Below are 22,795 nucleotides of genomic sequence, written 5' to 3'. Positions count from 1 at the left end.
TTCCTTTTCCTTTCTTTTTCACATTATTGTGCTACTTCTGGTGACAAAATGTGTTTTTGAAAATTTCTTTATAACCATGTCCATAATCAAGATCACGATCACGATCATGAAAATATAAATAAAATGTTGCTGCATTCACTTCTAGGAATGGAGCAGAACCAATTTGGACAGGTTTCATGATTTTCTATCAAAAGCTCATTACTTTTTTCAGCCATACAAAGACATGAAATAAATTCATAATATTGATTGCTGCATTCACTTCTGGGAATGGAGCAGATTAGGCGGATCTCATGATTTTTCATCAAAAGCTTTATTGCTTTATCCAGCCAGCCATACATAGGCATGAAATAAATTCATAATATTTGTGAATCCTTTTTCACAATATTTTTGTCGCATGAGCAAGTTAGTTGCTTAGATGCTTTATTTCTTTATTTAATGGTATCCAATTATCCATTGCATCTAAATGTATTTCAACATTTAAAATCCAATAAAAGGAATTCTTCCTTACAATATCAAGGGTCACAAATCCAAATTTTGCAACTTTTCGCGTGTCTATAACTAACACATAAAATAATAATATTAATAATAATCATCATCATCATCAAAATAATAATATTAATAATAATCATCGTCATAATAAAAATAAATAATAAGACAGATGAAAAATTGATAAGGTCAAACAATTCTTGTCACAAGAGGGAGAGTATAAGGTAAAATTATAAATTGAGAAAAGATTAGAAAGAGCCTGGATTGAGACACGCAGAGCATTATCCTTGGAGAGAAAAAACTTCCACTAGTCCTCAATTGGAGCATGGTGCTGATAACGTGTTATGAAATAAAGCGAATAACAGAGAGGAAGAAAGAATAATAGATAAGAGAGAAGAGAAAGAAACAATAGAGAATAGAGAATAGGGAGCAACTCATGTGTGTATTATTATTGATAGGAAGAGTCCTATTTATAGATACAATATGTAATTCATAAAGGAAACAAATCAACTTAGTTAATACTAATATTTATTTATCATAAAGAGTAATGAATCATATCAGCAAATGTATCAAATCAATGGACAATCATTAATTCATAACAACAAGTTTGTTACGAGGAGTTATAACAAGTTATTGAGGATTAACATATCTGTTGAATGAAGCAAGTGCAACTTCTATTTTAGTTCTCAGTATCCCTGAAGTGTATGCTAAATTGGTTGTCTCTGATTAAGTATTCCCTTTAGGTCAATTCCATTTTTGAATGAAAATTTATGCAGAATAGAGAGGTAGTAATACAACCAACAATCTAGAAAGGAATGTTTTTCACGTTATGATTTGGAGTGATAGCATTAAGCTCTCATGAATGATAGGTATCCTAAGTTTGTTTTTTCTCTAAATAGATATTATCTTTTGTGCAGGTTAGAAGTTTGAGAAATAACATTAAGTTGATACGCGAATCATTGAGAGCTTCCACTGTCGTCGAAGTGCAGGTGAGTTCTGATTTTATTGTGGGGTTTGTGGGGTCCAAGGTCCAGGGTCCAGGGTCCGTACATAAACCTACCTTCATCTTTCACATTCTTTCTTCTTTAAATTTCTTTCCACTTATGTTAATTTCTGGAGTCTTACTTTTGTGCGATTGTACTTATGATTATATCTTTGAATGCGTTTTTTGTGATTTTGATACTGTTACAAATTGTTCAAAGGAGTTTAATTATGACTTGAGAAAGAGCCAGGGATAGTGGGTTGAGTAGATGGACAGTGAGGACAAGGAATTAGATGGGTAGCTTTTGAATTTTATTTTATTTTTTAGCCTAAAAATGTCGTTGTCTTTATTTAAATTTAGGAGTTTCAGTTTCTTCTCTTCATGTGTGGTTGGATTCTATTAAAAAAGGTTGGATTCCAGTTATTTGAAAATTAGTTTATTTGTTTGGGATTGAGCTCATTCTTTAAAGTTTGGTGTTGCATTCCATCTCTGAATTGCACCCTCGCCAATTTGTTTGCATGATTATTGTACTTGATCATATTTTTGTTAACAAAATTTTTTAGTGTTAGGAAAAGGTAATCAGATTTAATATGAACTTGGAGATTTAGTTGGAATCTTTGTGGGCTAGTAAAGGAATTAAAGTATTAGGAAAAGGTTTGTAGCTAAATTATCTTAACCATGACTTTTACACAGGGATCTTTGCTATGTTGAGGCATTAAATTTAATCTAGCCTTGTTGAGACATATGCTTATTGTTTGTGCTGATTTCTCCACAGCTTTGTGGTTTTGGTTTGTGAATTTTGAATTCAATTTTTGGGTGTATTTGGAGTTACACGTTGATGTATTATAAAAGTTTAAGCTGAAACAGGGGCGGTGTGACTTTGTGATTAAATTTGTTACTCATTTATTATTATTGTTATTATTATTATTATTATTATTATTATTATTATATTTTAATTGATGTTGCGTAGAGAAATGAAATTAACTGCTGAGGTGGTTTTGTTATGAGTTTGATACCTTTTTTTTTTCCTGCTGGTGGTGAATATGTAGTTGTCTTGGGGCTGGTTCGTGTGGCAGAACTCCTCCACTGTTCTATCTTTTTTATCTGGTTCATGTTTGTCAATGTTTGAAAAGATGAGAAAATCTATACTCATTGTGACCTCTTTAATGCTCATAAATAAGAAATAATGTTCATCTTCTAAATTATGGTGTTTATTTATCATGATCCGTTTGATGACATTTTCATGACATTTTCAAGGTTGAGGATGCAAACCCTGTTGGTAAAAAGTATGACAAGGGTATGTGCTCTTATTTCTTTGTGTTGTTACTTCTTTTTAAAATAAAATCAGTCTGCATTGAAGTATCAGTGCTTTGGATATATGCAAAACTATCTTATCGAGTTGATAATATGATTGAAGCAGCACCTTATTTTTTTCTACTAGAATGTTGCTGCAATATAAATCATTGATTATAGTCTCTTGTATATTTTAAGCACTTAGTTTTACACTGCTTTTCTATGCATCTAAATATAAATGACACGTTTCGATTACACATATCCACGTAAGCATATGTTAACGGCATTTCTCCAATTTAAACGAAATGAACTTAATTGATACAACATTTTAAAATTAGGAACCTGAATGAGACTTTTAAAAATTAAAGGGCCAAATTGATATTTCATTATGAAAATTGGGATCAAATAAATAATTTAACCATTTATAAAAGATACAATTTCGCCTTCTTAAATATACGTTTCGGAATGGGGAATTTGGGATGCATGCACCCACTTTTAATCTATTCTTCGGTTAGAACTATGGTGCTTGGAACACGCTACAACTTATATTTTTTTGTCCCTTAATTTCTGTTCTTGAGAAATTCAGTTTTTTCTAATTTTAGTTGATACTTTCTAGTTAGTTTGACCATTTCATTCAATTAAGTTGAGTAGTTTTTCATGAAAAACCAGTTTGAAAACAAATTTTAACATGTGAGATTTTAGCTTGTCATTGATTTGGGTCTTGAGAAGGCAGGTTGAGGATAGCATTGCTTCTAGTAGATGGTTTAGTTGTTGTGTGTGTGTGTGTGTTTTTTTTTTTTTTTTAATTTTAACATTACTTACATGTTTTGGTTATCATTTTCCGTTAAAATGTATGTATTGAATATTTTACAGACTTCATTGAACGGGATAATTAAGTTTGAGATATCTTTTTTGTTTGAGGTTCTGTTGCTTGCCATTGTCCGTGGACAGATCATCATCACAAAGCATTTAGACTGAGGGTGATTAATTCCAAATTCTTATTATTTTGTAATTGGTTTTTTATAATACTTTCTTGCAACTTTCTTTATGTGCATCAGTTTAAGTTATTAACTAAGAGTGTTTGTCTGAAAGGTTGTTTGCTTGAGCACCCGTCATTCTTTCCTAAATGATTTGTGGAGTTTTGCTAATATATGAGAAGGTATGCTTGGGTGTAGGGAACTTCATTGTAGTTATAGAAGTGTAATTCTTCCCTAATGATATGTGGAGCTTTGCTGATATAGGAGAAGGCTTGCTTGGGTGCAGGGACTACATTGTCGTTAGAGTAGTACACTAAGGTATGATTTGTTTTTGACTCGCTGCCATGTGGTAATTAATGTGGCGAGGAATTTTCATTGCTGCAAATTTCGTTTATGTTGGATCTATGTTGGACTTTCTCATGTAACCCTATAATTGTATATTTCATTGTATTGTTTCATTGGTTTTTAATTACATTAGAAAATTTGAGGATTGAAGCAAATATATCCGATCAAGTGTATAAAACTACTTGACTAAGTGACCTTGTAAATACCAAAAGCATTTAGTTCCCCTATAATTGTATATTTTCATTGTATTGTTGCATTGGTTTTTAATTACATTGGAAAATTTGAGGATTGAAGCAAATATATCCGATCAAGTGTATAAAACTACTTGACTAAGTGACCTTGTACATACCAAAAGCATTTATTTACACTTTTGTCATTGCTCATTAACTTTCTACGTGAACACTATTAGTCTACTCCAAAACCCCCAATCTTGAAACAATAATTATTGCAAAAGGTACTTGATGTTAATCATTAAAAAAGTGTTAATTTCATTTACTGAGAATATTAGTAAATTTGTGTAATGATCTTAATTATCTTGAAACAATTACTAAAATTGGTAATCAAGTTAACAATATTAAATAAAAGCAGAATTGCTAAATTTTATTTATATCATCAGTTCCCTAGATGATTGTTTTTCTTATATTTAAGTCAAGAAAGATTACCTGATAATAGTTCATTTGTTAATTGAACTTAATAATAGGAGCAAAAAATAATAATAATAATAATAGTTCATTTGTTAATTGAACGCTTTAGGCCACCATAACTTACAAAACTTAAAGCCATAATAAATGTACCTTAACAATAAAAGAAACTTGATTTCCCATAAGCATTTGTATCCCCATACCAACAAAGATATGGCTTCGAGTTTTTTCCACCTATAGTCGTCTACTTGTATTCACATTAATGAGAAGATACCAATACAACAAAATATCCAACCAAAACAAAAATTTGGAAGCTTAGAATTTGTCGTTTAATCTTCATGATATAAATACAAGCCAAGACCAAACCGGGCACAAGCTTTGCAGAAAGCAATTTCCTCAGCAGCTGAAACTGGATCGCCTATGGAGCCATGACTGGGTGAAATCGTCCCAGTTGATTCACGATATGCCTGTCATCATGGAGAAAATACAGTGTTTAGAGACTTCTGGTGTTACTTAATTGTTCAGTTAATGAAATAGGGAAACTCTCCCTTTGACCTCCTGGAAGCAAGACGGCCCTCGTCAAAGAAGTCTAAGCTTACCAATAAATTACCTCAATTTGCCTTTTTATTTCAGGGGTGATTATAATATTTCAAATTTCAAAATTTAGGATTAGGAGGCTAGAGTAATATATATGGCTTGGGTATGGTGCTAAATAAGGTAGAGCCACTCGGCACCTGAATTTAGAATTAAATGAGCAATGATCCTTACATTTTTTTAGTGGACAGATGTGGGTAAAAAGAAGCTGGTCCAGAAGTGCCTCATTAGGTTTCGCAGTTAGAATATTAGTACTTCGATAGTTTAATCTTTGGAGGTGGTGGACAATATATGATTGAAAGAAAGATTAGCATCAGGTGTCTTCAAGAAACTGATAGATTGAAAAGAGAAAAGTATAGGGAAAAACAATTGTGGTGGCTATAAAAAGGAACGAGGACATGATTTTACCTTCATAACTAATTAATGATTGACTTAAGATCAATAAGAGAGAAAATAGATTTTCAAGGGCTTGTAAAACCCCTCTTATGATTCTCATATTTATAATGGCAGAAATATGATACAATGAGAAGATAAAGATCAAAAGACTAAACTAGAAACCTAATTTAGGTAAAACTCCTAGTAATTTCCAATACCTGCTTTCTACCCAGATTCAATACTTATTCTAACAGATTGCATAAGAGACTTTCAATAATATCTATATCTATACATTACAAATAGGACACACTTTCGAAAGAAAAGTTTTAGAGAGATTAAGAGGGATTGATATAGAGTTCTCCACAAGAAAAAAATATTCTCATACGTAAAATCTAAATAGACATAAGCTAGTAGTTTATAGGAGATCATGGTAGTTCTGGTTTTCGAGGGCTAAATACGAATAAAAATTTCTCAATTGTATATGATTTCAAGATTAAAACACTTATTTTAAAGAATAGAAGGAACCTCTGATCACTTGTAGGATGCAAATTTCTTTCTGGAAAAGAAGCTCAGTTAAAAGAACTTGAAAGGATTTGAGTCTATGAGAAAGTCTTGCTACATAGGATAGGGTATTGATCCTTAATGTTCTTTTCAAGCATCATAAAGTGATAACCAAAAATTATAAAAAAATTCAAGAATCAACTGGTGGCAGTTCAAGGATGATAAACATTTTTTACAATTAAAGATTATTAGAATAAAGTGACAGGGAATCACAAGTACTGCTTACCCCCTTTGGAGAGGTTACTTACTACAAGGGAATGATAAAACTTGTGATGTGAACCATGCTATGAAATTATGGGAAAAAAGTGATTCAGCATTGTTAAAAATTTAGTAGGTTTTATGTCTAGAAGGACTACAATAGAAGCTATCTATCTTCTATAGAAATTTATGGAAAAGTGAAAAAGCAAAGAGACTAACATGGATTTAACTGTAAAAGGCTGTGGAAAAGTTGACGTTCAGGTGGCTTACACAGAAGCTCTACAAGACTTGAGAGCGTGATAACTCCTACAGGAAAGACTATAATAACTTTACTATAAGGAAAAGTTGACATTGGAGCGTATCCATGATTTTTGTAGTGTCCAGGAACAAACAAAAGATTATCTGTAAGTGCATACTATTTGCAGATGATACAATTCTAATTAATGAATTAGGGGAAGACGTTAACTGATAACTTGAGCTTTGGAAAGAGACTCTGAAATCAAAGGGTTTTACTTAAGTAAGAGTAAAACAAAGTATGGTCATACCTCACAAGTTACCGAGTTTACAAATGGAAGATGTCATATCACTGGTTTCTAAGTTTTGTATCTAAAATCTTCTGTATTACAAGATGATTGAAAATTAATGAGTATGATACACACAAGATACAAGATGAGTGGTTAAAATGGAGAAAGGCATTGGATTATTTGGGACCACAAAATACTTACTAAGCTCAAAATAAAGTTTTACCCTGCTGCTACACTCTGATGGTGAATCATGGACTTTAAAAGTGCATGAGAAAAAAGTGGAAGCAGCGAAATTCAGAAGGTTAAGACAATGCTTCATAATGCAAGAGGATAAGGAATGAATGTACAAGGAAATATTAGTAACATATATTGAAGAAAAGATATTAAAAAAAATCAGTTAAGATGGTTTAGTGTGTGCAAAGAAGGCCACTCAAAGCACCAATGCAAGACTAACATACTCGAGTTTACCTGCCAGGGGTGATGATAAAAATTATGTCTTTATGGAAGGATACGAAAATTTGTGATGAAAGGAGTAGCAACAAAGACAGGAGAGATGGAAAAGAGAAAGCAACAAAGACATGTATGTTATTTATTTATTCATGTTACAATAACAAAATTGACCTCTCCCCAACCCCCTCCAATACCTAGTAAGATTCTCATTCTAGATAATTTGCAGACAAACAAATAATGAGAAAGAACAATAAAATGCACCAAAGTAAAAGGGAGAAAAGAGTCGTATTAGAAACAGATGTTAAAGACTTGCCTCTCCATCAGATCCACGTACAGTAAGACGATATACCACGGTTACACTTCCATTGTCAGAGAAAATGACATCACGTATCTCGCCACACCATCCTGCAAAAATAGTTTTGAAATTTGAAAGATGTATAGATCCATTGGAGTCTAATTTACATTTAGAGTGATGGAAGATGTTAAGACAACAGAGACACTAATACGAATAGTAATCAATGGATAACTCCAAGGACGCACCTGGGGCGTAGAAGCTCAGCATCCTGTTGGCATGATACCTACCAAAGAACAGCAAAAGACAGTATAACTTAATTAGATGGCCATAAATTCAGGAAAAGAACTCTGCAGTGTGTCTCTTTATCTTTTTGTTTTCTCCTTGGCGCTCATGGAATCCAGAGACAGTGTTACGAATAGAGAGAACATTGGATAGCAAGGAAAAAAAAATATTAACTAAATATCATAACGCAGCAAAGTACCAGGGAATGAAGGTGGAAGCAGAGGGATCGCCAGGGACATGACCTTTGACGATAGTATCGGGGATTCTTTTATTGAGGTCTCGGAGTATCTCTGCCAAAGGACGAGTTATGCAGGATGAGTTGGAGAAAGGAGAGGAATTGTCCAGCGGCACCACGTAATTCGAATTAGATACGCCTCCTTTCTTTCCATCGCTGCCGTTGCTGCTTCGCTCGATAGCACACTTCATGGTCAGGATACCATGGCGATCCGTTACCCCAAAATCCCTTCTCCCAAACCCTGCTCCAAAATCCTCTTTCCTTGCTCGGTTAAGAAGTGAGAGCGAAATTATCTTAGGCGCAACCGCAAAAGCCATCGCCAAAACTCACCAACCTGTCAGATCCCCAGTTGCATTAGGGCATTCCAACACCAAGTGTTTGTGTTTATATCAAATCTTCGCAAAATCCCACCGCAACAGTTTCAGCCGTGGGAAAGTAGGGATATTTAGGTTGGCTCACCTACTCCGCATTACGATTGGAACAAACAACTAAACTTTTTTTCTTTTTTCTTTTGCTTCCCTTTCTTTTTCAAACCACTGTTTTTCTAACTATGAACTAGTATTAATTAGACCCGTGCCCGTTGTGTTTTTTTATTTATTTTTATTTTGTAATGAAAAATTAATTAATTATTATTATATTTAAAAATAAATATTTATATAAATACATTTAAGTATTATAATTATATATAGTTATAAATATAATATTTAAATACAGAGTTACGTAAATTAAAAATTTAAGTAATTAGATATAAGTATATCTTTTATAATAAATTAGTTAAAAATAATAAGGTTAAATTATATTTTTAGTCCCCATTTTCGTAGCAAAATTGGAATTTGGTCCCTCAATTATTTTTTATCTCAATCTGGTCCCTATTTTGGGAAATTTGACCCAATCAAGTTCTTTCCGTTAGTGGTGGAGTAACGGTGTTAAATGGGGTGCCACGTGTCAGCTTCTGGATTTTTTGAATTTTTTTTTTTTTGAATTTTTTTTTTTTAAATAAAATTTTGCCACGTGTCAAGCAGACATCGTGCCACGTGGCAGTGACAGTGTCACGTGTCACTATTTGGGAGTTGTCATTTTCTCATCCTCAATTTGGTCCCTGTATTTTATTTTTTGTCTCAATTTAGTCATAATTTTTGTAAAAATTGTGCAATTTTGTCCCTCTCTAAATTGAAACCAAATTTAATTTCTATATAAATATGCACAAATATTTCTATCAAAATTGATATTTCAAGTAAATATTTTTAACAAGATTAAGTTTATTTTAATTTATATTTTACGTTAAACTTTATTTAAAATTGTTTTAAAGTTGTTAATAAAAAAATTCCTAAATTATATTGATATTTTATTACATTATACTTTAATATTGTTTTTTATTTGAATTTATATTTTAAATAATTGCATATTTTTAAAATGTGTAAAATTCAATAATTTCTATACAAATATTTTAGTTAGTATAAAAATAACAATTATATAATTTAAGAAAAATTAATTAGTTTATGTAACAATAAAAAACAAATAAATTTAAAATTTGAAAACAATTTTAAGTAAAATTTAATGTGAAACAAATTTAAAGAAACTTGGTTTTATTGAAAATATATAATAAAAATATCAATTTGAATAAAAAAATCAAATTTAATAAAAATATTTGTATAACATTTTATAATTTTTGTTTCAATTTGGAGGGGGACGAAATTGCATAATTTTTACAAAAATTTGAACTAAATTGAGACAAAAGATAAAATACAGGGACCAAATTGAGAATGAGAAAATGACACCTCCCAAATAGTGACACGTGGCACTGTCATTGCCACGTGGCACCATGTCAGCTTGACACGTGGCAAAAATTTAATTTTTTAAAAATTTTTAAAAAAAATAATAAAATAAAATAAAAAATTCAAAAAATTCAAAAAATTCAAAAAATCCAGAAGCTTACACGTGGCACCCATTTAACACCGTTACTTCACCACTAACGAAAAGGACTTGATTGAGTCAAATTTCCCAAAATAGGGACCAGACTGAAATAAAAATTAATTGAGGGACCAAATTCAAATTTTACTACGAAAATGGGGACTAAAAATATAATTTAATCAAAATAATAAACATCATTTTAGTGTTGATTTCTTTAAACTAATGTAATTAATGTAATCTACTATATCTATGAGAAAATTAAGTATTATTGAAATTTTTAAATCACTTCTATTTTAAAATTTGACACCTGTACACTTTTTTTGTTAATGGGTAATTTTACATTGACCTATTACCCGATTTACGAATTTGTCCTTACTACTTCTTTCGATAATTGCCACTGAATTACTATCCTATTATATTTCCTTATTCACGAAAATGTAACTTATATTATTTACGAACATACCACTCATATAATAATAATAATAATAATATTATTATTATTATTATTAAATTTATTATTAATAATATTATTATTATTTTTATTATGAATATTACTATTAATATTATTATTTTTATTATTTTTACTACAATGTAATTGTTATTATTATTAACATTATTATAATTAATATTTTCATTATTATTAATTTTATTTTTTTAATGCAATTATTCCATTAATAATATTATTATTATCATTAAATAAAATCTATATTAATTATATTTCTGTTTTGTTTATTGTAATATTTTATATTATTATTAATATTATAAAATATTAATAATAATATAAAATATTACAATAAACAAAACAGAAATATAATTAATATAAATTTTATACCTCAAATCATTATAATTAATATTAATATTATTATTACTTTTATTATAATATTATCATAAATATTGTTTTTATTATAATGTTTTTTGTAATAATATTATTTTTTATATTATTATTATTAACATTATTATTACAATTAATTTTATTTTTAATTATTAGAATTGTTAATACTAATATTAATTTTATAATTATAATTGTTATGATTATAATATTTTTATTTTATTTTTCATATTAACTTTTATTATTACTAATATTATTATTGTGAATATTATTATATTTATTATATTAATTATAAATATTATTTTATTCATAATAGGATTTTTTATTGTAATTTATATCATTATTATTGATATTGTAATAATTATTATGATAGTATTATTATATTAATTATTATTATTATTATTATTATTGAAATTATTATTGTTTTTATTTTATTTTTTATCAATATTATTAAAATTATTATACTATTATTATTATTATACTTTTTATTATTATTGATATTATGACATTTACAATTTACATTATTGTTATTATTTTTATTGTTGTTATAATTATAGGAATAAAAATAAATTGTTATTATTATTATTATTATATTATTATTATTAAAACTTTTATTATTAGTATTATCATATTATTATTACTTCTATATCTAAGTAATTTTTTAAATTCAAATAAGTAATTACAAAATTAATAAAATAATAAAATTGATAAAATAATTTTTTATCGTCAATAATTATTTAAATTTAAAAAATAATAATTAAGAGGATAAAATCCTAAAATCATAAAATATTAATATTTGTATCTTTTTATATACATGTAGTTTTTGTATTATCATTATAATCTTTTTTATCACGGGATAATAATAATTATAATAATATTAATAATAATAATATTATTATTATTATTATTATTGATAGACATACATTTTATTTTTATTTATTTTGACATCATAACCCTTTTATTTGTATAGTGGTTGGTTTATTTTTAAATATTTCACCTCAATCAAATAGTTACTAAAATTAGTAAATTAATATAATTGAAAAAATATTTTTATTATGATAATCATACTGTATTTGTATTGGTTATTATTATTATATTTCTATAAACGTATTACTATATAATAATTATTATTTGTATTATTATTATTACTTTTATCAAAACCAAATATTATTTTTAGAGTGGTATTATTATTGTAATTACACACATATTTTAGTTTTATTTACTACTAATCTTATCTCTTACAATTTTTTATTTATTGGTTGTTTATTTATCAATCCAATCGAGTATTATTTGAATTCAATAAATAGTTAAAAATAATAAAATTTAAAATTTTTTTTAATGAAAAATTATATAAATTTAAAAATTAATAAGAGGATGAAAATTTTAAAAACAAAATAGCACATTAAAATGTGTATCTCTTTACATGTATGTAATAGTTGTATTATTATTATTATTATTATTATTTTATCACGGGATATTATTATAGTAATATTATTATTATTATTATTATTATTATTATTATTAGTAGTAGTAGTAGTAGTAGTACAATGAGATACATATCTTACTTCTATTTAATATGAGATCATATTTCAATTACTTATATATTTGTTTTGTTAATTTATCTTTAAATCTTTGAACTAAAATAAATAAATTAATAGAACTGAAAAATAATTCTTTTATAATGATAACTATATTTCATTTATAATAATTATTATTATATTACTATAATGGTATTATTATTACTAGCGAAAACACAAGTTGTGGTGTCTTTGTGTTCGCATTTTTTAATTTTCATAGAAACTTAGTTAGTCCCGCTTTTGTGTTTGCATTTTTTAATGTTCATAGAAATCTTAGTTAAGATCAATAAAAAATATATAATTAATTTTAAAATAGTTGTTAAATAAAAAATTAGAAAAATAAAATATGTACACAAAAGAAGTTTTTAAAATAACTTTAAAGACGACAAATGTTTTTAAAATAACGGTTAAAGATAAACTATTTATAAAATAATTTATCTTTGAATAATAATTAAGGGTAAAATTGGAATAACAAAATATAAAAATAAAAGAGGAAATCCTCTTTACATATTGTTATAGATTATCACTACGAGATATTACTATAGTGATATTATTTATATTAATACTGTTATTAGTTTTTTTATCACTACGTCATATTATTATAGTGTTATTCTTCTTCTTATTATTATTATTATAGTTAGACACACATCTTATTATTTTTGTTTACAACGGGAGCAATTATTTGCATCTTTAATTTGTTTTGTTGTTGATTTATCTCAACATCAAAATAATTATTTGAATTTAAAAATTAATTACTAAAATAAGTAAATTGATCAAATTGAAAAATAATTTTTTTATCTGAATAATTATTTCAATAAAAAATAATAGTTAAAAGGATGAATTTATAAAAATAAAAGAGGACATTAAAAATATATTTTTTTGATATATAGTTACAAATTATTGTAGTTAATAAAATTAGTATTAACATTTATATAAATATTTTTAGCATAAACATTTTTTTATTTTTATTGTTATTGTTATAAATATTTTTTAATTATAAAAATTATTATTGTACTAAATAATTTTATTAAATTAATTTTTAATTTTTAAAATTATAATTTATAATTATTAATAATATTTTTAATGATTAAATATGTAATTTATTTAAATTTATTTATATAAATATAATAATTATTATATTATTATTCTATAGAAAACAAAAGGAAAAAAACTGCACAGGTCACACACTAGTGGTCACAAAAAGAAAGTATACCTAATAATATTAGCATTTATAATAATAATAATATTTTTTATTAATAATATCACTACTAATAATAATAATACCGGTAATAATAATAAGATATAAAAAATAATATTTCGATATAATTTTATTTGTTTTAAATTATATAATTGATACAATAATTGATCATAGATGTGTATTAATTTTTTAAATCATGTATTATATTAAAGTAAAATATGTGTATAGAAATCATTTTTAAAGAAAAATGTAAATATAATGTGTAATATTTCGTATAGAATGAATACAATATTAAAAAATAATAACTATATATCTTTGGTGATGCGTGTGTTTTTTTAACTTGTAACTTGGATCAAGAAAATTAATATAATCATTATCATATATAACTATATATATTCAATTATAATCATTATTATATATAATTGAGGTTTAACCATGTTTTTTGTCTTTATTTTAGAGTCAAAATATGTAAGGTGTCAGTATTATACCATGTGTCATTTTCTTAGTCTCAATTTGGTCATGTATTTTAATTTTTGTCTCAATTTAGTTTCTATTTTTGTAAAAATAATTCAATTTCGTCCCTCTCCAAATTAAAACAAAAATTAATTTTTATATAAATTTTATACAAATATTTTTATTCAAATTGATATTTTTAACATAACTAAGTTTATTTAAAATTGTGTTTCACATTCAACTTTACTTAAAATTGTTTTCAAATTTTAAATTTATATGTTTTTTATTGTTATATGAACTAGTTAATTTATGAATTTTTTTCTATTAACATTATTTTCTATTAACAACTTTAAAATAATTTTAAATAAAGTTTAATGTAAAATATTAATTAAATGAACTTAATTTGGTTAAAAATATTTACTTGAAATATCATTTTTAATAGAAATATTTTTGTACATTTATATAGAAATTAAATTTGATTTCAATTTGGAGAGGGACAAAATTGTTAATTTTTACAAAAATTGGGACTAAATTGAGACAAAAATTAAAATAAAGTGACCAAATTGAGAAATTAGAAATGACATAAGTGACACGTGTCATTGTGACTGCTACATCACTCTGTCACTGTCACGTGGTACGATGACAACTTGACACGTAGCAATTTTTTTTTAAATCCAAAATAAGTCAAAAAATCGAGGAGCTAGCATGTGGCACTCCCTCTAACGACGTCAATCCAAACTTAATAGAAATGGCAAACTTGATACGTTTTAACAAAAAATGGACCAATTTGAGACTTTTAAAAATTAGGATACCAAGTTAAAATCTTGACTCCAAAATTGGGGGACCAAAGGCATGATTAAACCTATAATTAAATATTTATATTTAAGTGTAATAATTATATATAACTAGAAATGTAATATTTAAATAAGAGAGATTGATAATATTAAAAAAATTAAATAATTAATTATGGATATTTTTTTATAACAAATTAATTAAAAAAAACTATTACTGACCTTTTTAAGCTAAAGTAATAGATTATAGAAAGTACAACTAATAATAATAATACAAATAATAGTGATATATTACACTAATAATACTATTACTAATAATAATAATAATAATAATTAATACATATCATCACATATATGAATATGATATGTGTATCGAATACGACACTTATTAATATGTGTTGGTTCTCAAGTGGGTATTCACCAAAGTCCCACATCGAGTAATATGAAGAAGAGAGTAGCAGAAAAATACTATAAAAGTAAAGAGTTGGTTTTAGAGTTGTCACTACAACTCAATAGGTCTCTTGGGTGTATGAGGGGCTTGGGTAGTTGTGTGTGATTGGAAGGTTTGCAATTTTTGCCAAAAAAATTGCACTATGAAGGGTTTACAATTTTGGTCCACAAAAATTGTACTATGAAGGGTTTGCAGTTTTGGTCCATAAAAAATTGTATAAAGGTTTGCAATTTTTGCCAAAAAAATTGCACTTGGGTGATAATATACTTCTTGTTGAGTGGTTGTGAATGTAGGCCTTAAGGTGCCGAACCACGTTAAATTTCCTGTGTGCTTTTATTTATTTTTCTAGCCGAACCACGTTAAATTTCCTGTGTGCTTTTATTTATTTTTCTACTCTTATTTGTGGGTGTGCTTCCGCTTGAAGAGATTATTATTTTTAGTGCGTGATTTCCCAACAATATGATACATTAATACATGATAGATACATGGTAAATATATAAGTATTATTGTGTAAATCTAAATTAAAATCATATATATTAAACACTATCAAAATAAAAAACTATAAAATTTTGGTAGCATAAAAATAATACTTTTTATAAATTAGATATTTCATAAATAATTATTGGTAAAATATTCTTAAGTATCAAGCACAAATATGTAAGCTAGATTAAAATATAGTTACATTATAGATCAATACTAAAAATAATAAATAATAATAAGATTATAGATTAATATTTGAAAATGAGTTTGTTTGTTTTAAATTATAAATTTGACACAATAATTGATTAGTGTTGTATAATAAAATAATATTGTTATACGATTAAAATTTAAAATTAAACATTTCAGCTGTATATTATGTTAAAATTAATCGTGTATACACCGATATAGTTAAAATAAGATGTAAACACAATGTAAACTCATATAAAATAATTAGAAAAGAAAAGTTAATAGTCAAATTTTTAAGTTAATTTACATATATAAATATAGATAGTTGAAATATTGAAAACATATTGACATATGAAATCGAAGAAAAAAAAAGTTAAACTTAAAAGATTTTTAACAAAATAACATGTAGATATGAATAAAAATGCAAACCCATAAATTTGACACATCTTCTTGCTCAAGCCTTATTATTATTATTTTTTTTGTAATTTTTATTTTGGAAAAATAATATTATTGTTATTATATTTGTATAAATACATTCAATAGAGTTGTTATAATTGTTTTCGAAATTTGTAATTAGTTTTTATATTTCAATTTTTTTTCTAACAAAATAGTTATAGCAACTTAAATTTTTAAGTTGAAGCAGTTTTAAAAGTAGAGACGTTTCTTAAAAACATAGTCTCCGAAAAAACATTCCACTAGATAAAACTTAAACATATTTTGATCCTACAAAATAAATAAATAACACGACAGAACATTTTACACATAGAGACGATGTCCTGACCAAATCTGACGCTGCAGTAGATATCACAAGATCATACTTTAGCTCATATGTAGACAGACCTAACTCTTTAACACAAGATTCCGACATAGGAATGTGTCACTGCAGAGTCATACAAAACACACAAACTCTTGCCGGCTATCAAACAACATCCAATTATAAGGTTACTTGAACCAACTCTCTCGACTCCATTTATAACATAAACTCTTCCTTATGCTTGAGGTCTGCCACCATATGTTCCATATTATGTAATCCTAAATGCATTTTTTATTTTGTATATTATAAAATACAAAATTGAGAATATAAATGTATTCCGAAATACGATCTATATTAAAAACTCCAAAAATACAAATTTAGTATTTTGGAATGTAAATTTTTGTATTTCAGGTTGTGCAACTCATAATGCATTTTTATTTTGTATATTGGAATGCACAATTCATAATACAAAATTTGTATTTCGGGTACATTTTGGAATACAACATGTATATTTCAAAATATATAATCAAGAATACAAATTTTACATTTCAAATTGTATATTTCCGAAAGTTTACAAATTGTGTATTTGGGATCTCAAAATAAAAAGAAGGTAAAACTTGAGTTTTTTGATATATAAATGTGTATGAAGAAGAAATGATGTAGGTGCATACAAAAGTCTCTAAATAAAAAATTGTGCATTATAATTTGAAGAGCCCAATTACCCTTACCTTGAGTTTGGATGAAAAATTTCAACAATTTCAAGAAATTGAAATATATAGTATTTGAATTACTTGCAGTTGAATTCTCTTCATTTCTTTAATAGTTTGTTTGCATGGAGTTATTGAAATATGTTAGAATTCATTTTTTTTGTTTGGATAAAACAAATTAATTTCTACTTTAAGACAAACTCAACTCCACTTTCAACTCCACTTTTGGGCTCGAGTTGAGTTAGGTCAACTTTCACTCGAGAACGACTCGTCTTGACTTCGACCCGAACAATCTCAACCAAACCTTTGGCACAGGCTGACTCAGTTTGACCTGTGACAGGGCGACTTGGCTCAACCTTTGACCCATACCATCTCGGTTCAAAGTCATCTCGTCTCAACCTTCGACCATGGTCATCTCGGCCCGATATTCGACCAAGTCATCTCGACTCAACTTTTTACCTGAGTCGACTCAGCTTGTCCTAAGCAATGAACAATTCTACAACATAGAAAATTTCAATTTCATACTTTTTGAAATGAATTTCAAATTTTACTATTTTAGTTATTTGAAATACCTTTTTAAAATTCCTTAATTTCAATTGTCTTTTAATTTCTTCATCAAAACATGTCTTGTTCTCTAAAAAAACTTCAAATTTTCTAAATAAATGAGTTACTCTCTTAAAAGTACTTCGTCTAAACACACCATTACTACACACCATTAATAGATTCGGCAAAATACAATGTAACTTTTGCAAAGATAAAGGAAGAAGACGAGGGAAAGTGATGTTTTTTTGGTGATCTGGTGGAAGGGCCGGAACAATTTCCTTTTAAATGAGATAATTTGTGTCCGTCATGAGAGAGCTTGGCGTGTCACTGTCCTCGAAAAGATTTTTCCAAATCAATTTAAAGCAATCCATCTCAAGGTGAATTGCAGCAGTTGCATTTAATTCTGGGTTCTTTGCTGTTCTAATTTCTCAAGCAAGGTTTTCCTTTCGTCATCACGAAGGGAATTGAACTTGAAAACGGACTTGTCCCCGATGTCATCCTTCAAGTAAAACCGGAGTTCAAGATCAGGAAATTTTTGTACATGAACAGAATATATAAGCTTCTATGAACACAAATCCTCAAAAGTAAAAGTAGTGTCTACCTTGATGGGTTGGGTGAATTTCCTTGCAGCAAATATCACGAAAAGAGTCATCCATGAAGCAAGTAAAGTAAGCTTGACTCCGTCATCCATCAAACCAGTCTGCAAATATTGTAGTCCGTATAAAAGAAATTGCATGCAATGATATCGATGATGAGAATAATAATAAAGTCAGCGTCTTTAGAAATGTCATAAGCAAAATATGCGATTTTCCCCCCTAAATTACCAGTATTTTTTTATAAAAATTATATACCTGGGCAAATCTTACAACTTTAGCCTTTTCTTTAAGTTTTATATTTGTGAATTTTATACTATTTTTTTTTCGACCACGAAGTAAAATAAAATATTAAGAGATTTTATATCCTAAATAATATAAAAAGACTTACCAAATAGTAGTTCAAATCTCAAAATAACAGGTTACACTAAAATGTTAATAGTATTTCTGTCCAGCATGACCTTTTAATAAAAATTTAAAGAAAAACTAAACTTTTACTTGACAGTAAGATTTTTTTCCAATTTATTTGTAAATACTGCTTGCCCAAAATACAAAATTTCTTAATAGATTTGCTTTAGTAAACTAAATTAAAAGAAAAACTAATTCAAGTAAGAATGTTTTTTAATTTGTATTTATAAATACTACTTATCGAAATACATTATTTCTTAAAAGAATTAATTTAGAAAAAAAAAAAACTACACCTATTATGTATTTTTTTTCTCTTAGGGTTTAGGCTATAAGCTTAAGGTAATGTTTCCTTGTAATGTTGGTGGAAAGTTATATTATTAGGGATATTGAGATAGTGCATATTGTGAAATAATAAGGAATAAAATTAGGGTTTTTTTTCTCTAACATTAGCATAACTTGTGTCTGCCAATTATTTTAGTTAATTCATACTAAAGGTACCTAAAATTTCATGTTAATAATGCAAAAAGATGGCGAATAATATATCAAATACTACTTAGAATTGCTTTAGTAAACTAAATTAAAAGAAAAACTAATTCAAGTAAGTTTTTTTTTTTTTAATTTTATTATAAGTACTACTTATCCAAATATATATTTCTTAAAAGAATGGCTCAAATACCTTTTTAGTCTTCATTTTCGTAGTGTTTGTTGCAGATGATCCTCATTTTTATTGAATGTTTAAAATGGTTATCATTTTTATTGAATGTTTAAAATGATCCTCATTTTCGCAATTCGTGTTTAATTTGGTCTTGTATAGTTGACACTGTTTGTGTTACGTGTACGGTATAGGTAATAACTAATTAAAGTTAAATTCTCAATTTGGGGGAAATTTTGTAATTAGGTATTTTGAATTGTGCAATTAGGGCTTGACTTCGTTGGAGGTGATTTCTTCATCGTTGAAAGCGATTTCTTCATCTTCGACTTTCTTGAGCATATATTGAGCTTTTTAATTGTTAACATCACTCTTTTCCAAGCTGCTGGGGGTTACGAAAACCTTAACATCACAATAACTCCACAAACCCTAAAACAACAACCAAACCACTTACCTTGTTGATGATGATTGACTGGAAAATTAAAATCAACTGAACAAATCGCAAGTATTAACTGCTTCCTCTTCAAATCCGAACTCAAGAAAGTCGAAGATAAGAAATCGCCTCCACCAATGAAGAAATCGCCTCCAACAAAGTTAAGCCCTAATTGCACAATTTGAAATACCTAATTACAAAATTTTCCCCAAATGATAAAATTAACGTTAATTACTTACCTGTACAGTACAAGTAACACACCCCAATACAACGTAATACAAACAATGTCACCTGTACAGTGCTCCGTTATTGATTTAAACGGCGTAAAAGAAAAGAACCAAATTAAACATGAATTACAAAATTGAGGACCATTTTAAAAATTTGATAAAAATGATGACCATCCACAATAAACATTACGAAAATGAAGACGTAAAGGGTATTTAAGCCTAAAAGAATTAATTTAGAAAAAAAACACGCCTATTTGGTACTTTTTTCCCATTGATCCTAAGAAATAATAGCATTGAAAAAAAAAAGGTTGGAAGACAGAAAAAAAAAATGGAGAGTTTAAATCTGAGTAATCAATGTCATAGTTAGTCGAATTCAAAGGAACCGTGGCCACAGGTATGCAAAATGATGGGTAATCTGCTTAATAGATGCCATTAGAGTAGGAAGAAAAGAATAATACCAAATGCCCCAGAAGAACTGTAGGAATAACAAACGTAAGAAGTCCAGCTTCAAGCTTGCCATAGCAGAGTCCTGTTTAAAGAACACAGGATAACTTTCAAGAATCAAGAGAATGCTTCTTTTTCAATTTGATTTGTAATGGGGAAAGATAAGTTAGATGAAGCATTACCTTCCTTGAAGACAAGTCCTGTAAGGGCAGCAAAAGAGGACCGACAAACCAGATAGCGGATGGGTTGTCGACGACATATAGTATTAGATTTTTATTAGCTGGTTGAGCAAGGGTGAAGTAGGCTGTAGCCGATCCAAGAACACCGACCACCCACAGTGCTTGTATGAAGCGCTTGATCTCAGAAACATAGATATGAATCAGGAGTAACGATAAACCCAACCCACTGGATCCAAGGACATAAAATAGATCAAGATTCTGCTTCAGAATGCTACTTAAGGAGGAGTTATCTGGTAAAAAGGCAGCAGAAGCAGCGACCACAAATGATGTAGCAGTTGTTACCAATCCCGATCTATACAGAATCACCTGCCACGGCGTAATAATAATAACAATAAAAATGATAATTGCTTACAACCTCACTACGCGTTCTGGTTCAGAAGTCCAATCAAATTATGCTAATTATATCTGGATCTAACAAATTGATGAATCCACACCAAACTCAACCAGTAAGAACATCGGAACTCGAATCGAAGTAAAATGAAATTATAAAAAAGGGAAGCTTAGGTATCTACTCTGTATGAAAAAGAATGAGGACAGGATGAACACCTCTCGAACATCGGAGTCGTCGATGGTCCACGGGCCATATATACCGTCATAAACGATGGTTTCGCCCACGGAACCTTGTTGCTTTTCTCCAACAGCTTCACACCGTACAGAGAATCTGCGGCCGGAAGAAGGAAACCGAGCACCACAAGATAACCTTGGAGTGTCGTTGTGAACTCTGCATCGTGGACCTGGAAGGCATACTGACGCAGTCACCGCCACCGTACTCAATCCTCGCAATGCCATGTTCTAATTTATCAGATTATATACGATATTTCAGTTTTTTAAATAGTAATAACTTTATTTTTCTTAAGGTGACAAATTAATCAAATTAGAGTAGTCGTAAGTAATGCATTACTTTTTTGAAGTATCCAGTATTCCGTCTGCGTCATTTGTTTATTTGTTTTGTTTGGATGAGGATAAAATATCAATAAAAAATATAAAAATAAGTAGGAAAATATATTATTTGAATTTGATAGAAATTAAGGAAGCGAGACAATGTTTATTTAAATTTGTAAAAACACATAGTCTAAGTGGAAAGAAATGCCCTGTATGTAAGTAGCAAAAAAAAATCATTACTATACTATTGAAATAAAAAATATTATTAACTTTATATAATAATTTAAGGTTTAAATACCTTGTTGACTCTCATTTTCGTAGTATTTGTTGCGGATGGTCCTCATTTTGACAGAATGTTTAAAGTGATCCTCATTTTCACAATTCGTATTTTATTTGGTCCTTTTCTGTAACGTCGTTTAAATAATTAACGGAGCATTGTACATGTGGCAGGGTTTGTATTAGGGTGTGTTACGTGTACTGTACATATGGTTGGAGATAAGTACACAATGAATGTGGATGCTCAACATTGCAGCGGTAGGAGATGGCTTCTGATTGCTATCCCTTGCTGCCATGCTATTGCAGCAATGAATTTCATCTATGTCAATGCTGAGGACTTTATACCAATCTGCTTCAGGAGATCCATCTACGAATAAATATATCAATCCACCATCTTTCCAGTCAATGGTGAAGTCTTATGTGAAAAACTCCTTACCCCGACGTCCATCCACCACATAAGAGGATCTTACCAGGAAGACCCAAGAAAAAAAAAAGGTTGGAAGGGTAGGAGTTGAGAAAGGATAAC

At 28.0% G+C, this 22,795-nt stretch overlaps 2 protein-coding genes across 2 annotated transcripts; both read right to left on the bottom strand.

The window, feature by feature from the left end:
* Positions 1–4,856: 4,856 nt before the first annotated feature.
* LOC114191895 (DNA repair RAD52-like protein 2, chloroplastic) lies at positions 4,857–8,764 on the bottom strand. Its single transcript, XM_028081342.1, has 4 exons — positions 8,203–8,764; positions 7,967–8,004; positions 7,740–7,831; positions 4,857–5,191 (listed from the first exon to the last, which is right to left on the bottom strand). Exons 1-4 carry the CDS (start codon positions 8,553–8,555, stop codon positions 5,054–5,056), a joined length of 621 nt encoding a protein of 206 aa, XP_027937143.1. The 5' UTR covers positions 8,556–8,764; the 3' UTR covers positions 4,857–5,053.
* A 9,441-nt stretch (positions 8,765–18,205) lies between these two features.
* On the bottom strand, positions 18,206–21,959 carry LOC114192816. Its single transcript, XM_028082636.1, is given in 6 exon segments — positions 18,206–18,617; positions 18,720–18,818; positions 20,887–20,957; positions 21,055–21,090; positions 21,093–21,417; positions 21,658–21,959. Coding segments are annotated over 6 exon segments (876 nt in total). The 5' UTR covers positions 21,901–21,959; the 3' UTR covers positions 18,206–18,515.
* Between the last annotated feature and the right edge of the window lie 836 nt (positions 21,960–22,795).

Source organism: Vigna unguiculata, chromosome 7, assembly GCF_004118075.2.
Source record: "Vigna unguiculata cultivar IT97K-499-35 chromosome 7, ASM411807v1, whole genome shotgun sequence".
In the NCBI taxonomy this organism is placed as follows: domain Eukaryota; kingdom Viridiplantae; phylum Streptophyta; class Magnoliopsida; order Fabales; family Fabaceae; genus Vigna; species Vigna unguiculata.
Note: the sequence above shows the minus strand (reverse complement) of the source record. Positions and strands in the feature narration are given on the sequence as shown.

Excerpts from the sequence above, each read along its gene's own strand:
- LOC114191895 (XM_028081342.1), bottom strand. The coding sequence starts at position 8,555 with ATGGCTTTTGCGGTTGCGCCTAAGATAATTTCGCTCTCACTTCTTAAC. Across the intron at positions 7,832-7,966 it reads GCTGAGCTTCTACGCCCCAG|GATGGTGTGGCGAGATACGT; the intron begins GTGCGTCCTTGG and ends CTATTTTTGCAG. Across the intron at positions 5,192-7,739 it reads TACGTGGATCTGATGGAGAG|GCATATCGTGAATCAACTGG; the intron begins GCAAGTCTTTAA and ends CCATGATGACAG.